The sequence below is a fragment of the Acanthaster planci genome, linkage group LG08, assembly GCF_054643075.1.
Source record: "Acanthaster planci isolate LZ-2023a linkage group LG08, COTS_SCS, whole genome shotgun sequence".
NCBI classification, from domain to species: Eukaryota; Metazoa; Echinodermata; class Asteroidea; order Valvatida; family Acanthasteridae; genus Acanthaster; species Acanthaster planci.
Genome location: NC_141784.1, coordinates 14,712,122 through 14,729,815, shown reverse-complemented (window position 1 = coordinate 14,729,815; position 17,694 = coordinate 14,712,122). Strand labels below are relative to the sequence as shown.

At 39.8% G+C, this 17,694-nt stretch overlaps 1 protein-coding gene and 1 long non-coding RNA gene across 5 annotated transcripts in view; one reads left to right on the top strand and one right to left on the bottom strand.

Moving 5' to 3' along the window:
* Positions 1-5,679, bottom strand: part of wdr60 (WD repeat domain 60) — a 270,009-nt gene extending 264,330 nt beyond the window's left edge. For 2 of the 4 annotated variants that reach the window (XM_087140251.1, XM_087140254.1), the window contains exon 1: positions 5,411-5,679. Coding sequence is in view for 2 of the 4 variants with exons in the window: in XM_087140254.1 (XP_086996380.1) it covers positions 5,411-5,440 (30 nt within the window). In the remaining 2 variants the exon portion in view is untranslated. The remainder of the gene's footprint in view (positions 1-5,410) is intronic. The other 2 variants (XM_087140252.1, XM_087140253.1) reach the window with 2 other exon arrangements.
* A 31-nt stretch (positions 5,680-5,710) lies between these two features.
* On the top strand, positions 5,711-16,285 carry LOC147798415 (uncharacterized). The gene is made up of 2 exons (XR_015426198.1): positions 5,711-6,236; positions 14,832-16,285. It is a non-coding gene; the product is annotated as an uncharacterized LOC147798415 (long non-coding RNA).
* Positions 16,286-17,694: the final 1,409 nt, after the last annotated feature.

The following is a 17,694-nucleotide window of genomic DNA, read 5'->3' as shown; positions in this document are numbered from 1 at the left end:
ACTTTCAAGAGATTGTTTAGTCAAATTAGCAAGCTTGGATCCTACTCACAGTTACAATAAAGAAAGACCTAGAAGGGAAGAGATGGTCCTCAAAGATGACGTCATCAGGTGTAAAACTACAATCAGTTATTTAAGGTGATCATTTTTAATCATTCAAAATACACACATGCTTCAGCAAAAAATCAACCGTAACAGATTTATGCGTGAATTGTTCTTTAGATGATAGCTAAAACATTGAAGTCAACTGCATGACATGCATGAGTGGTGTACCGATAATTCTTCACACAGCTGAAGTGCCGATAACGAAAACCCCCTTTACAATATTTGCGAACTCAAACTTCCCACTCACAAATTGTGCATTGGCTACTGTAGCATAGACGCCCAATATCTGCCTATAGATAACGCAGGCAGTGGACAGTGCATTGACTATATACTCAGGAATTGGACAATTGCCAAGCACATGGTGTGGAGAGCAGATCCCACTCTATGGAATGCCTAAGGGGAAAAATGTTTGCAATCTCTAATCGGTGCTCTTGCTACGATAACAAAATAATATCTTTTATTGCATTCAGTATTGTACCAGTCGGATTGAAATCTTTACATGTGCAGGAAAGGAAGGTTTATAAACGGAGATTAACCTAATGTGATGAAATGTCATCAGCAGACAAGTCACGTGACATTAAAGGTGCGTCCTTTAAAGTGCTATACACTGTATCTCCTGAAGTACATGTCTGATTGGATTGAAACTCGGCAGGTACATGTATTTAGACAGTGAAGTGTTATAAATGAAAATTGATGTCATGTAATGATGACATCAACAGATGATCATGTCACATGACATTAAAGGTGCACTCTTCAGAGAACTATATCTTGTGAAGTACATGTTTGATTGGGTTCAAACCTTCCAGATATCCAAGGAGAGTGCTTTAGAGAAAAATTGACCTGATGTGATGATGATGTCATCGCATGACGAATCACATGACATAAAACGTGCAGTTTTCAAAGCACTTATGAACAGTATATCTCCTGAAGCGCATGTCTTTTTGTTAAACCTAAAAATATGTCAGTGTATGAATATGAATATTTTATAGAAACTGACGATATGCCAACAAGGCACTTTTCTTCAGAACAACAAAAAGGCAAAAAAGTCCCGTGTCCTATCCCTGTGACAGACACAGAACCTGTAGTTTTCTATTGATTTTTGAATATTTAATTTTTCCCCATTAGTTTTGTACATAGTTTTCAACAGCCGAACTTCGGGACTCTAGTCAATCTAACTGATTTCATGTTTGTGTAGACTCAGTCTCCACCACATAAAGAGGGTCCCAGAACACAATTGTCATAACGACATCACCAGTGGTCACGTGACATGAGATTAAAGGTACAGTTTTTGTCCATAGGGATTGTACACGTTTTTGTACTACACACTATTATCGAGCTTAATGAGTGCACAATCCTCAACTTCGACCAAGAATTACGACCAGAACAAAAGAGAAATACTAAATTCACCCTTTTGATTGCAAATATACCCAAGACTCAAAATATCAAGTAATATTTCATAAAACTTTTTCAATTTAAACGCAAATCACATGACATGAGTTTAAAGGAGCAGTATCTCTGCACAGGGATTTTTAGCTCTTTGACTTTATACGTTTTTAAGCCACCATTTTGGTAACTTTGCGATGTTTGATCATTATCAAAGTGACAGCCAACAAAAACCTAAATACAAGAATTATTCCAGATGGATGATGTCATGATGATGTCATGTGATTTTTTTTTTAATTTTGATTATTTAATATTCTGGTATAGGGTTGTACATGTACATGTTTGTCTACTACACACTACATTTAACTCTTGTTAATACAAGGGCCCTGGCACTAAATTAGCTTGTCTTGCGCGAAAGCTGCCGTCCCACATGTACAGACGCAACGTAAGTACATTAACATTTTAGCTGGTAACCAACACCAAGCTGCACATGGTGCATGCAAAAATGGGAGGAAACCAATTATTGCTGGTGTGAACAGCAGAGGGCGAATTTCAGATTTTACTTTGGAAAGGCGTGTGGGATTTGGTGAAAAATGATTAGCGAGGGATACACTTTAATTCAAAACTTATGGTTGTTATTTTCTTAAACATTTTTGGACTGAAAACCACGGTTTACTCATGATTTTCTTAAACTGGGAATTTTAAAATAGGAATGTCAAAATCGGGAGGGGTGATATATTCGTGTTACGGTGGGGAGCGGGTAACAATTTTTGACGGGTGGGCAGGTTTTGGGGCTGGGTGTTTGGTTACGGAACACAATTTTTATTAGTTTCCTGGGGGACTTTGGTCTTGGGGAATTTTTTTTGGGGGGGGGTGGGGAATCAAACAAAAGATTTCTTTTGTCACCACTCAGTGGCCTAAATACTGTAGCACTTTTGGTGGCACTCGCTTGCATTCAGGTAGTACGAGACCCACACCCAGAATTTCTACATGTATGTTGGGTACAGGGACCGAAAATACCCATTGTTTGTCTCTCTTGCAGCACTGGACACAAACAGCTCAATTTGGTGCACACACACGAATTACAGAAGAGCCTTTCAAAATTGAATGGACTGACTGATTGACAAGTTGCCTTCAACAAAGCTTGCGCTGAATAGACAGATAACAATAGATTTCCACTCTGCCAATGCACAAAACTGCATGTCTTAACCGAAATCTTGTAACATTTGAGCTTGTATTGCACATTTTCTCCCTCACAGGAATGTGCAAAATTCAGTCGTGACTGGCAAATATGCTCATCTAAACCGGAGTCTTGTCTAATACCCAAGCTTGTATTACCGAGAGTCTACTGTTTTATCAAGCTTAATTCCTCAACTTCAACTGAGAATTACTACCAGAACAAAAGAGAAAGACTAAATTTCTTTTCGTTCGATTACAAATATAACCAAGAATCATGGACGCTCAGTTAAAGGTGCAGTTTATCTGCATGGGGTTTTAGCCCATTGACTTTGTACACATTTTCTAGGCACCATTTTGGTAACTTGGCAATCCTCAATCATCATCAAAGTTACTGCCAACGGAGACTGTGGTACAAGAGTGTGGCTTAATTAATGACATCTGGGTGACGTCGTCATGTGATTTTTTCATTGATTATTCAATATTTTATTTTCCCCATAGGTTTGGTACATGTTTTTCAACAACCAGACTTTGATACTTTGGTCAATCTGACTGATTTCATGTTTGTGCACACTCATACTCCACCACCTAAAGAGTGGTCCCAGAACATACTGTAGTTGTCATAATGACATCATCAATAGTCACGAGACATGAGATTAAAGGTGTAGTTCTTCTCGATAGGGATTGTACACAGGTTTGACTATGTGCTGTTATCGATCGGAAAGACTGTGGGGTTCTCAAATTCAGCTGAGGATTACTATGAGAACGAAAGAGAAACATTGTTTCACTTTCTATATGATAACAAATATACCCAAGAATCTAAATATGAAGTTATTTTTCTGAGATTTATGCAAGTGCACCACTTTTCGGAACACTCAAACTGAATTTGTGCCAACTACGTTTTTGAACACTGATTGTGGGTAAAGTCGATTTGGGCAATGCTAGGGCCACCAATATACGGAACGGTAATTAAGTCACAGAGGAAGTGTAAAGTAAACTATATCTTTTATTATGGAGAACTTTATCAATAATAAACATGGGATGCATGTACATATACAGTGTATGAAATTTTTAGTGATGTGTAAATGTGCTGACCGTAGAGTGCACTCTCAAGTTGTGACTATTAAATCGCTACAACACCCTCCAGAAGTGCTGGGTTTTTAGCATGAGGATCCTACGAACAAAACAAATTTCTCTCAATAATGTTCTGTTTTTTTCTGCTTGACAGCATTCATTCCAAATCTTGATTCTTCTAATATAAATCACCTGTGAGTTCTGTTCTTGATTCAAATCTTATTGTTTTTGGAAAGACCCTTATATTAATATCTTTGTCGTTTTTTGTATGTATCTCTATCATGTCTTGGGGGCTGCCATCTTGTTGTTTGCTTAAGGAGTCTGTTGATCGTTTGCCTCCCAGGTAACACCACATTTTGATCTTCACTTAACCCTAACCCCCTGGGATGTATGTAAAATCGTATTAAAATTGGAGGATTTGTTGGCAGCTTAGCTCTGCACTCTTGGAGGCTACGGTTCTATAAGTTTTTACCGTCCAATGGTGTTACACATGTACATGTATTTCAGTTGATTTGGCCCGCATACTGTTAACCACTTTTTGAGACCTTGTTAGCTTATTTTCTATAGATAAGTTAAGTTAAAATATTTTGTATTCTCCTCCACTACAGATACTGGTTTACTGGTTGTGTGTATACTCACTCATGTTCCTATTTTTTCAATTTTTTTTTTATTTTTTCTATTTTTTCAATTAATTCATTCCTGGTCCATTCCTGTCACTGCTTTACTCACTGGTATTTGATGGTCTTTTGCTGGATCCTTTCGTATGTTATATTACATAAGCCAATTTGTTTCCTGCATTGCTTATCAGTGTCACATTTGACCTTTGTGCCACATTGGTTCAGCGGATATTAATTATATGCAAATGGTTTTTTATCCTGTTAATTTACAGTTTACCACATGGGAGATAATCATCAAATAAAAGAATTCAAGACCCGAAACTGATGTCTCATGTGTTGATTGTCTAACTGGATAGGGAGTTCCTGATACTCGCTGAGGCTAGAATATATATATCATCAACTCCTTCCACGTTTTGGGGGGATTTTCAGACATAATAAATGGTACTAACACAAATTTTGTTTTTTTTTACAACATAACTGCTTTTTAAAATATAGAATTTGATGCACAAAAAGGGCTGAAATCGTTGATTGAAAACAACCACTTTTACATGCTTTCAGATATAAAATAAAACCAGCTTCCGACAATAAAAGATAAAATGAACATGTGCAAGATGTGCCACACAGCAACAAACATTTATTTCATGCATGGCTTCACTTGGGCACCATACCTCTGTACAACCCTCGAAAATAGGATACAGTCACTCAGATCACTCTGTTGGGCTAAAGCTGTGAAGGTCATCAAGTTTGGATCTTTGTTTTCAAATTGCATGTAACATAAGGAAGGCGATAAGGACATTAGTTGATATCTTGCATTTTTTTTTAACTTAAGAAAAAGCCTTATTCCCTCAAAAACTGGTCTCTGGTGGATATACATGTAGTATATCTTCAACCAATACTCATGGTGTCATGATTTGCCAAGTGCACACGCCATCAAGTTGAAGAATGTGCGTGTGAGTGCGGTGCCACCGCATTTATGGCGTCTAATCGGATAAGTCTATTCTGCAGACTGCAATTAGCATGATTAGGTCTACTCGTACTCCCAGACATGCCAGACCTACCTTAGGCTTAGACTTTGCAGTAGCTGACATTGTTATGCACCTGTCTCGAGTGCACTTTGCTGAATTTTCAGTGGTGCTACTTTTCTCAGTCCTCGAGATCTGATCACTCCTTGAGATCTGGACCTAGCCACGGACTTCACGGTGCACAAACAGAGCACTTCGTGCGGTTTAAGTGCCAGGAATTTCCTTTAACGCTCCGATCCCCAAGCTCTGTGACTAGACTATGAACGCAAGCGTTGATTCAACTAAAAAATGTCGCAAGAGGACGCTGTCGTCAAGGAACCACGGGCAAAGGTCGCGAGCACGGGGTCAAGGGGCCCAACCAACCTTGTTCCCGTGGTTACAACCACAGATCGTAAAGCAGCGCCAACTGTGAGAGGCCTATAGCCTAGTGCATTATTCTGACGCATGGAGGAATGAAGAATACGTTGTGGGATGGGTTGAATGTTTTGTGTGCGGTGCAATCAAATTAAGTAGATACACTTCAGCATTAGATTTTGCTGAGATCTTAGTTGCATTGTTGCAGAACGAGAGAGGACTGAGTTATTTGCGTCCGTTCAGAAGGAATTTCTACGAAGTACATTCACGACATTGTAATGCCTATTGAAGACTGAAGTAGGCCTACTGAGATGAAGGCCTAGGCCCTACTGTGCTACAATGTAACTAGCCCACGTTTGACATTTTGGGTCCGGTCTGCGAACAGTTCATCGCGACACATGCAGCCTAGGCTCCTCAGGCTGCGTCACATCAGAGCAGAGCCACGCACGGGCTGACTGAGATAACCGTTTAGCCACGCTGGCACTTTTATGGCAGTGATCACAGTATGGTAAGGCCAGCCTAACATGCCTAACCACCACAGAGGAAGGAAAATGGCGGATTGCCAATTTTGGCATGTTTGGAACCCCTTTCTAGCTATGTCTTGTCGGAAAGTAATTTGAAAACTCAAAGTCACAAGGCTGGGGGCCTTACTCCATTTCCCACTAGTGTGGCATGGACTCTCTCTCCCGCTCCATCCTTAGCCACACATTCGCATATGCAATTTCGTGTTGGCGCACTGAAAATTTTTGATGCACCACTTAACATTGTGGGCGCAATTTCTTTTGCATGCCGACATGATCCTTAGCTTCTCCACTTTCTTAGCGCCATTTATTGAAAAATTTCACTCATGTTGTTCTGGTATTTTCCAGTCTTTTGCCTTCACCCATTCAATCTCACCGGCTCGCTCTCACAGTCGCCATCTTTAAAATAAGGTCGTTGAACATTACGTCACTTTACCCCTTATCTTCTCAACGGCTGTTCCATGTCAAGACATCTAATACACTGACTGAGCAATAAGATTCTACATGTACCAATGGGCTCTTCCAACACTTGGGCAGCAGTTTAGATCTGTCTTGACATGGAACAGCCGTCGAGACGATGAGGGGGTCAAGTGACGTAATGTTCAATAACCCTACATGTATTTTAAAGATGGCAACTGTGAGAGCAAGCCCGTGAGACTGAATGGGTGAAGGCAAAAAGACTGGAAAATACCAGAACAACATGAGTGAAATCATTCAATAAATAGCGCTAAGAAAGTGGAGAGGCTAAGGATCATCTCTGTGTGCAAAAAAAATTGCGTCTATGATTATAAGAGGGTGCGTCGAACTTTTTCACAATGCTGATATGCAAATTGCGTATATGGATGTGTGGCTAAGGATGGAGCATGAGTGAGAGTCTGTGCCATACTAGTGGGGCTACTATTAGGCCTAGTACTAGTCGCATGTGACATCAAGGGGTGTCGGTCACTTTGCCCCATTTCCACTTCGCTCCATGCCACTTCACCCCATGCCACTTCATCCCATCCCCACTTCGCCCCATTATCACTTTGCCCCATTACCACTTCGCCCCATCAATTGTCATTCATCCTGTTCTTAGAAACAGAGGCATAGGCCTAGATGCAACAGGTAAAAACACTGACATTTGAGTACCTAAATAACGATCAGAGATTCCAACTTGCAAAGGCCAAAACAATGCTTCCAATTTCCCGACTGACCCAAAGTTTTTGGTGAGACCCTAAAATTTCTATTTTGAAGTTAGGAAAACAGTTCTCTTCAGGTTTCGTTGTCGCTGTGGTAAAATGTGCTGGTTCCCGCCGCGCCGCACCAATGGAAGAGAATGCATGATAGAGTGTGACAACCCGTCTATTCTTGCCGGGGGGACTGTACATGTATGTGACCATGGATGTTGCAAGATTTCTTTTTTATTATTATTTTATTTTTATTCTCTGTGTTCTCAGTTTAATTTTAGGTTGTTTTGCTTGTACCGGTACTTAAAGCGAGCATGTTTACACAAAATTTCCTGCGCGCCACGTAACTAACACAATAAGAGAACTCAGTGAACCACATAAAAAATTTGAACAAAAAATGGTTAAATCACAGTTGCCAGGTAAGGACTAGGTGGAAGGGTAGCAAGAAAAGATCAGACAATCAAATATATGACAACAATATCAAAGCAAGAAGCTGTCAACAAAATGTAAAACAAATGATATCAGATAGAATTTGTGGGCTTCACAACTTAGCCGTCGAAGGGTGCATGGAAATGAATGCACTCAATCAATATGACAGAAACGTACAGCGTAAACCACACATCGGGCGCCAATTATGTAGCGGGCATAATATGAAAATTATGACACCTGCTTACATTATTTATTTGTTTACTAGTTTACGCCATTTTATTTTCAGCCAACCAGTGGAAATTAGTGCGTTTCCGGCTAAGTTAGCGAAAGGTTTAACACGCTGTACAAAAATACAGATATCCTAAATCTAAAGGATACATATATTTAAAAACAACAAGGAAAACCCAGGGATTTTGTTTACACAAGAAATTAATTAACAATAAAACTAAATGAAGGGCGTAGCTTGAAGTTCCGTTGAAGTTGGGGATGACTGGCCCTAGCTTCACTTGGCACTAAGGTGGGGAGCCTGCAGTTGAAGAACTTGCAGTTCAAGGGGGCTTGGATGAACTCTGAGGGCCGTTGGCTATGTGCAGATGGTGTGTAGGACTCGGTGCACAGTCTCTCCTTCCCCGGCTTGGGTAAATCAGGTGTGGGGAACACAATGCATGCGACTCCGCTTCAAGTCACTCCCTGTCCAGCAGTACATACAGCTCGATAGGCTCACTGAGGTTACCTTGGTGCCTCAGTACTAGTGGTGTCTTTGCCTAGAGCAGGACAGGGACGAATATGTAATTGTGGCAGGTTCAATGCAAGGAGAGATCACAGAGACAACAGAACAGTCTCTGTGGAGTCCAGTAGCCAAGTGGAGTGAAGGGTCACTGGCCACTGAATTTATCTGCTCCTCCTCAAGGACTCTTGTGGTTGGTTGCAAGTTCTGCTACCAACCTGCCCACACGCGCTGCCAAGCAACCCACACATTTCTAAGAAACTGCATGACCTAACTCTGGGGGAGTTAGAATTTAAAAAAAATGGGGGCACAAAATTCATCCTATTACAGATGTGAACAGAATTGTGTGTATCACTTTGAAATAAAGTTGAAGACAATGAGAAATAAACCATATGTATTAATTCACTGTATGAACAACGCAGTGGACATTAATTTAGTGAATGCTGTAGAGTTTTCTGTATCATTTGTGGAATTCTCTCCATTTGTTGAAAAGGCTTGTAACACACTGGAGTACTGACGGCAAAGTGAAAATGGGGCAAAGTGGGGATGGGGCGAAGTGGTCAGGAGTGATATGGAATTGGGGCAAAGTGACTGTAAAGCACATCAAGCTAATACAGTGTCCTATGGAGTCGTCATGGGGCTTTTAATCGAACGTAATAGGCGAGTGATCTATACCTTGAACAATGCTCTCCAATCAAATTTTCTTGTGAGAGCAAACTTTAGTTACCTATTCTCATGATCCTCATGACCTCACCATGGACCTTTTAACATGCTGCAAAGGGACAAACTTACCCTTGCTGCTATTCAATAATGTACAGAAGTTCCCAGATGTGTGACTGCGAGAATAGCTCTTAAAAATGCTCATAGGAGAGCTTCAGAGCATGATACTAAGTATTAAAAGAAACCCCAAAACAGGTTTTTACTCACCAATCTCATGCTTCCACCTGATGACAACAGCACAGTTCATGCCGTTTGTGATTATCATCAGGCTGATCAATGCCTAAGCTTGCTCTGCATCTTGCTCCGACCATTTTGGAAGGAGGGAGGATTTCTAAGATCTTCCAATCTGTCACAGCTACACAGCGCAGCCCATGTTGCGCATACCAGTGATGTTCACACAATGAAACCAAGTGAAGATGCTATCTTCCTGCCTCCGGAAATGGTCGAATCAAGATGCAGAGTAAGCTTGACCATTGGTCCACCTGATACATGCGCAATGTGATGAATCAAACGGCATGAACAGTGCAATGGTTGTCGGGTTGAAGGGAGAGATTGAGTAAACATTGTTTCAGAAAATACTCGGTCTCATGGTCTGAAATGCCCGTAGGAGCATTTTTAAGAGCTGTAAGTGTACATGTACTATAGGTACATGTACCTCAAGTTTGCTCTCAAGGGAAAATTTGATTGGAAAGTGTTGTTCAAGCTGTGGATTATACATGTACATCTATCAAGTTTGATTTAAAAAAAGTGTTATGACTCCATGTAAACTGTATTGGTTTGTCCACACAGTAGTAACGGAGTAGTGACTTTTGAGTTCTCAAAGTACCGTTCTTATACATGTAGAAGGAAGAATTAGATTTAAGATTTCAGACCCACCTAATTAGAGGACAAATGACATGTTTCTGAACTGCAGGGTTAATTTTGCAGAAAGAGGGCAAGGTTTTGATTTTTGAGGAAAATTATAGTGTAAAAATGACGACGGACAATGCGTGCACGTATCCACTGAAAGTAAACACGGTAGTAATGTGAAACATGCTCGATAGATTGTCTGTGATTGGTAACTGGAAAGTTTTATGAGAAAGGTGATCTCTGATTGGTGGAGATGATCCGATAAGGGAGTGAGACTATGGAAGATAACAGGCAGACTATGCACGCATGCATCCACATGGCAATATTATCAAACCTGCTTGGTGGAGTGTCTCCAAGTGGTTCATGGAAAGTTTCATCAGAAAGCAGATCTCTGATTAGTCGAAAAGCAGATCAGGGAGTAAGAGTGTTGAATAGAACAGCCAAAGCTCATTCAGTCTGCCATACGTGTACATGTAAGTATTTGTCACGTTGACCGTGCATTTACGTGTACATTAATTGACACACAATGTAGGTAAGAAAGTAGCATATTTCTTTTGATGTATTCTTCCAAATGTAATCCAAATACAGTTATGACAATCAAGAGACGTTGCTGGAGTAATTTTCTTTCAAGGCCAACCTTTATTTGTAAAATAACTAAAAACGAGGTCCCAAAATTTACATTCCTGGAAAATGCTCAAAAACAACATGATGGTATGATTGACTTGCAAATTTGAATTGTTTTTCCCTTTTTATCTTCAACAAGCTCAACTTTAAAAATACAGTCATTTTCCTAGTTCTGGATCGCACAAATTATTCGGTCAGATTGCAGCTTAAAACATTCTCTAAATCCAGTGAAATGTGGTCACTAGTCAACCTTGTGTGTTGGAGAAATTGCAAAATTATTTTCCAATTGAAGCTTTTAATCTGGACTTACAGGATCGCTGAAAGTGATGACAACACTGTTCATAATTTGTACATACAGTTCTAGATCGGGTTATCCAGGTCCGGGGTGAGATAAAAAACTTCTTCATTCGTAAAAAGTAACCACAGAAGAAATCCAGTTTTCGCCAGAACTAATGTAACAAGCACAGTTTCTTAAGAAGAAATTATTAGTTTAGAGAAGATTAATTCATAGCTGAATTTGAGTGAGTTAAAAACAAAGAACTACAAAATTTTTACTCAACTTTTTTTTAGCTGCATAGTGAGTTACCAACTGAAATGAAATTAACCCTGCACTGCACAGTTAACAAACCCATTTCATTACATACAAATCTGTGACATGCATGTGGCTGAGTTCCCCACATATTTGCTTGCACTTGCATGCTCGATCTGAAACTAGGGAAAAGTATGCACACAGTTTTGGGTCAATTTTTTTAAAGTGGAAATTCCAGAGTAACTCTGATTAAACAGACATCAGATGCAAAACTTTATATGATTGTTGAGTAAAAAAAAAAGCATGTGGAATCACACGTAGTGAGTGACCTACATGTATTGCTCCGTTTATTTCTGACAAACTGTTGATGCTCGAATCAGAAAGCTGCCTAAATTTCTTTTCTTGAAATTTTCTGAGAAGAAAATTTGTACAAGCAGAAGCTTACATATTATCTTTCAAACAGAACTTGACTTAGAGAAAAAAAATACACAAACGGTTTTTAAATCAAATGATTCAGTTCTAAGAAAAAATTTGGAAGTAGGATAACGGCTGTATGTTATCCACAAAAATCTAGGTCATCTCATAACCTGGGCAAATCGTGCCTGAGCTAACTTGTGCCCTAGTCATGTCCGTACCCTTGCATGCATTTGTATGTTTCATTGTTGAAAAAAAGTGGCTTATAAATATGTACATTCTTCAAATAATCAAGTGTTCCTTCTTTATTTTGGGAGTGGTTCCCACCACCCTTCCAGTTTGCTCTTCAAAGTGACCAGCTTTCCGGTCTTGAAAACTTTTATTTGGGAGACTAGCTGTCAATTTTTGCAGTGGCTATAGTTGCCGTAACCATGTACAGGTAACTTGATGTTCAATTTCTATAGTTACAGCATGGCAACTGTGCAAGCACAATGACTTGGTTAATCAGTGTTATCCTTAGTGAAGTTGTCAGGATAGATTAAACAGGGTACACAAGTGCACCATGCACCACTGCTATGCACACTTCGGTTACACTTCACATCACGGGTGGGAAAAAAAAACATACATGTACATGTACAGGGTCTGCATACATGTTGGCCTTTGTGCAAGGAACCACAATCTGGACATGGCGCACTCGATTGCTGTAGATGCTAAATTTTGCAGTTTTGGGGCGCTGTCATGGTCACTGTTAAAGTAGGCAAAAGGCATGCACTCATTTATATATGTACAGTAGATAAGAAGTCCCCCCAAGCAAAGTGAATGATCTAAAGAGTAAGGTTGTACATGTAATAAGAGGTGGATTTCTTGTTCATGTAGGGCAAATGGACCGTCCCCAGAGCCCTTTATTAATACAGTTGTAAACAAACCATTATTAAATTTATCAGCAAACAAATGCGTGAAAGAAAAAGACCATGAGAATAGTTTCTGGTTTGCGCCCCTAACAATTTTATTGACTGCATCACAGTGTGCATCTCACTACTTTCAATAGTATTCAGACATTATGCATGCCAATTGTCCAGTTGTCATGCACTGACATGCTGGTGATGTCATCAAGTGGCTATGCAAAACAAATTCTGATGAAATCCTTATCGAATGAAGGCAAAAGTCCGGAGACAGTCGATCTTACATTGTACAAACACTAGACTGTGTGTATCGTTTATTATGCTGCTTGATCATTTAGAGCTTGAACAACTTACATGTATTTGTATTTAGTGACTGTTTTGTGGGAAAAAACAAACTTTTTCAATGGGGAGATTTTCACTTGACTTCTCACGACCAAAGCTTCCGTCCCCTACATAAAACCCCTTTTGGGCCATTCAAACTCTAAATATTGCAATTTTTGAGTCATGCCCGAACAAGAGCACATCCATTGTTCTGTGGCAGTTTCCTCGTACAACCATGGCTCAACTCGCTGTCTGGCTATATAGACCTTGTGGGCATATGTCACAGATCACCGGGTTGATTTTGATTCTGCCGTTTTGGTGGTCACCTTCTCGTTTGTCGCTATCCATTTAATGTTGCTAGGCCTACAACAGGCACTTAAATCAACAATTCCGCCCTCACTTGTGTTGAAGTGAATTTCAAAAAACAAAAATAATGGCATGCTGTGTAGCTCTTGATTGTTCACATAGGGCAGGAAAGATGGGCATGTCGTTTTACTGTTTTCCTGCTAGTGGGGAAAGAATAAAGACTGGACACCAAGTTCATAGTCACGGCTGTGCAGTGAACACTTCCTTTCTGGTAAGACATATATAAGTACAGTAGGCTACCGGTCGGCTAGCTGCCGCCTAGGCAGAGGTTAACGCACACCACTTGCACTGCTGGTTTTTCAATGTCTATTTCATTTTAGCTCACTGGTGTGCCCAGGATGTGTAACAGTTGTAGGCCATTACATGGAGTGTGTCAGCTATTAAAGATTTGTAAGACAGCAATTAGGCCTACAGCTCTGTGTGTATGGGGAAAGCTTACAAGTACTAAAGTAGCCAAGTATTGTTGCCAGAGCAGTGAACCTAATTCTTGCAAATAGAAATCCTATAGTTTTTGGCAAACATGGCATTGGAAACTTTTGCCCCAAAGGAATAAAATTTGTCAGTGCTTAGCATCAGTCTCTGACATACACGTATGTGTTCATAATTCCTTCGTAAACTTTTCATAACTTCCCATGAACCCAACTTTAAAGCTGCATTTTATACCCCACTATTGTAACATCTGTTTTTCAACAGAACTTTGTGAATCTGTAAAGAAAGCTCAGCTTCCAGAAGCTTTTGCTGAATGTTGTCTTTCTTTGTATTGGTTTAGGAAAGAAAAGCGATGACCCCTTGTCCCTTGACTTCATTTCGAGTTTGTTTGATCATGTGCCATTGTCTCAATGAGAGGAAAGCCTTGGAAAGATATCAATTTAGGATGGAAATGAAAAGTAGAAAATCAGAACAGGTTGGCCAAATTAAACAATATGAACTGATTACAAGTGCTGTGTGAACCTATTTTTTTAGGCATGTTTCAAGTTATTCCCCAAGAGGTTGATCTTATTATATTCTATCAATTTTTGATCAGAAAAGAAATTTGTTTTTATGTGGTTAGGTTCATAGACCTTATTACTTGAGGTACAAGCAAGCATAATATTTTTATAGCAAGTATATATGTCAAATATTGCCAAGTGGTCACGTTATCAAATTGTCTCCCTGAATGTGGATGCAAAAGAACCAAGTATACTCTCGAAGTCTCCTCATTTAAAATAGCATTGCACTTTGAAATGAATCCCACTACATGTACTTGCATGACATGAGTAACTTTAAATTCTAGAGAGGTTTTACATGTATGTATGCCCATGCAGGCTTTTTCATTCAACTTGTGCCAGGCTTGACAGTACTGAGCTCTGATCTTACCCCATACTGAGAAACAGCCTTAATGTTAATGGTACAAGCGCACCAGACTACTGAATTGTGCCATTTAACCTTACCTAACCAAACAATACGTCTGTATACATGTAATTTGCACTAGTCTATATTTTATCATAGTGTAAATACCTGAGATTGCATTCATTTTCCTGTGATTTTTGTGTCAGGTAAGGAGATCAATTGCAGCATCAAGCACTGGTGAGGCCAATCTGGAGCCTAATTCTTCAATTCAAACCACAGATGCATCTGATGATCATGTGAAAACCACACAAACACAGACTTATCTCACAGCAAGTGACATTGAAGGTCTACAGTGTACCTACAGACAGTTGCTGACAGAAAAACAACAATCGTAAAAAAACCAAAAAAACAAAACAATACACTAAGAATTGGGACCCGAATTGTTTCAAAATAACCAGGAGAAACTCTGAGTACATACTGGCCTTCCTCACTTCAATTTGTTTGTGGCCATTTTAAATCTTATCTTCCCAAATCTTAAAACACATGCAAATTATTCATTGCCTCCCTTTCAGCAGCTTTTACCAACTCTTTTACCATACTCTGAGAGTATATTTAGAGGTTATAACTGCTTTAAATGAGAAATTTGTACCTTTGACAGTATTTTGGGCAGAGAGACCGCTGCTACAGCAAATTATGCCTCTGATTTATAAGCAAACTTTTCCTAAATGTGTGTCTAATTGATTTTACTTTTAATTTTTTAGACAAACCTCCAAATAAGGATGCAAAGGCCCAAACCTATTCAAATTACAAATCTCATAATACAAATAAGTATTTAACCTCAGTGTCTCCTCAAGGTTTCATTCAGTGTGTTTCCAAAGATTGGGGAGGTCATACCAGTGATAAGTTTGTAACAAAACATTTGTGGGTATTTAAACCAAATTTGGCCAGCTGACAGAGTTCTGGTTGACAGAGGTTTTAACATTGAAGATGTCATTACCAGCTATGAGGCTAAGTTAGAACTCCCATCTTTCACCAGGAGTAAAACTCGACTTAGGAAGAAGTCAGCAAAACCAGGAATTTAGTCTCAGTAAGAATTCATACTGAACGGGTTATTGGTAACCTAAGGAGAAAATATCCCTTTCTTGAAAGCACAATCCCAATCACATTGATTAAGAAAGTAAGGTGACAACACTGGACAAAATAGTTAGTGTGTCATGTGGTTTTGTCAACATTTGTGAATCTTTAATTATACATGTATATAACAGCTTTTGCCCTTACCCAACGTATATTAATAAGCACTGTATGCTGAACTGTATAAGCTCTGTACTGAACTGTATAAGCACTGTATTTGTGAATCTGTTGTTCCATTTATTTAGGCTATATTCAGTCTTCCAATGTTTCAGTAATTAATTAAAAGACAGCATTATACAAAGTCATGCTGTAGCATGAAGGCAAGAGCACATATACATTTATCTCATTAGAAATCGGCCCCAGTAAAAATCTTAAGGCATGAAATTTGGAGGAAGAAGTCGTGGTGTACATGTACATGTAGATTGTATACATGAAGATCATTTATAGTGTAAGTAATTATTTTTGAAGACAGTCAATTAAAATAAACTGAATGAACATCAAAGAATAAACAAAGATTTCACAAAATACACACCTTGTAATTGTAATTTCCTTGGCTTTTTCACAATTTTGCAAAAGAGGCATTTCCTTGTGAAACGAGTCGCAGCAGAGAGAAAGGAGCTGTGTACAACCAGCAAGCATTTATTCGCTTGACTCAGTTTGACAAGCATGGTTCAACAAAGGTCAAGCTGTGTGTACTTTACATGCTTACAAATGCAATTAACAATTAGACACGAAAACTGGTTTAGTGACCATCACACTATGTAATGCAATTTGCTTTAGATATCTTTCTGTAATGCTTACAACAAGGTTGAATCAATAATGACAACTGCTGCATATGTACATGTATTTATCCGCAACCAGATCAACTAGAACAATACAAGAGCCCCTGGAGGAGAGAATGGATCTGATCCAAAGCATGAATATTGGCATGAGCCAGCACCCGCGGCGATAGATTGCTTGTCTGTTTGTGCCGACCCCACCCACTCAAGATTAGCAATTCCACCTCTCCTCCCGGGCCTTGGCCATCCAACCCACAACTTTTTTTTTTTGGTGGTGGTTGTGTGTGTGTGTGTTGCGCACACCCAACCAAGTTACCAACTGACACATAAACGTTAGGTACATAACTACATCTACTACATGTTAACAATCACTTCCATGATCTTACATATTTTAAGTAAGTACCTCTGTGAGCACGACTAACGCTGTGGCTACCCAATCACCATCTGGGACACCAATTTGTGCCCACGGAGACAATGTGAATTATGTTGTATCATTCACATCCCGTTTGTTCCAGGGACTGTGCTGACCTGCAGGCCTGCTGTACGTCAGATACTCAAATCTATGAAACTACATCTGGCGCCCCATCCTCACATCCCAGTCCAATGGGTCTCCTATACCCTAGGACTCCCTAGTTAGGTTTCCCCCTCAGTCAGCCTATGGGTCTTCTATACCCCCTTGGCTCCCAGCTATTCACTCTCCCACTGCCAACTCCAACTGACACGCTCCGGTAAACACACACACAGGGCATGCAGCCCCAGGATCCAGTGCAGCATCCATTGTTCCCGCCATCACTGTTCCCGCCTTAACGCCTCACCGAGCTAATCCCTACATCTGGATCCCTCTCTACACCATATAAGCTCCACTCCCAGTTAGAATCCTGCAGTCTCCTGAAGACGGACAGAGTACACTGTTCGAAACGTCGAGTTATTCCCCGGTTCTTCTCAGAACCACACATACTCAAAGAAGAGATAAATACATGGTGTTACCGCAATCTTTACTATAGATCTAGTTTCTTTCACCATGAAAACCTTTAAGTCTTAAAACTACATGTGTGTTGCTGCACTCAGAATCTGTCACCTGGAGTGCAACTGCAAAGTCTTGAATGAAGATATCGGACCCCTCATTAGACAGATGAATCCCATCATTGGAGGCATGATA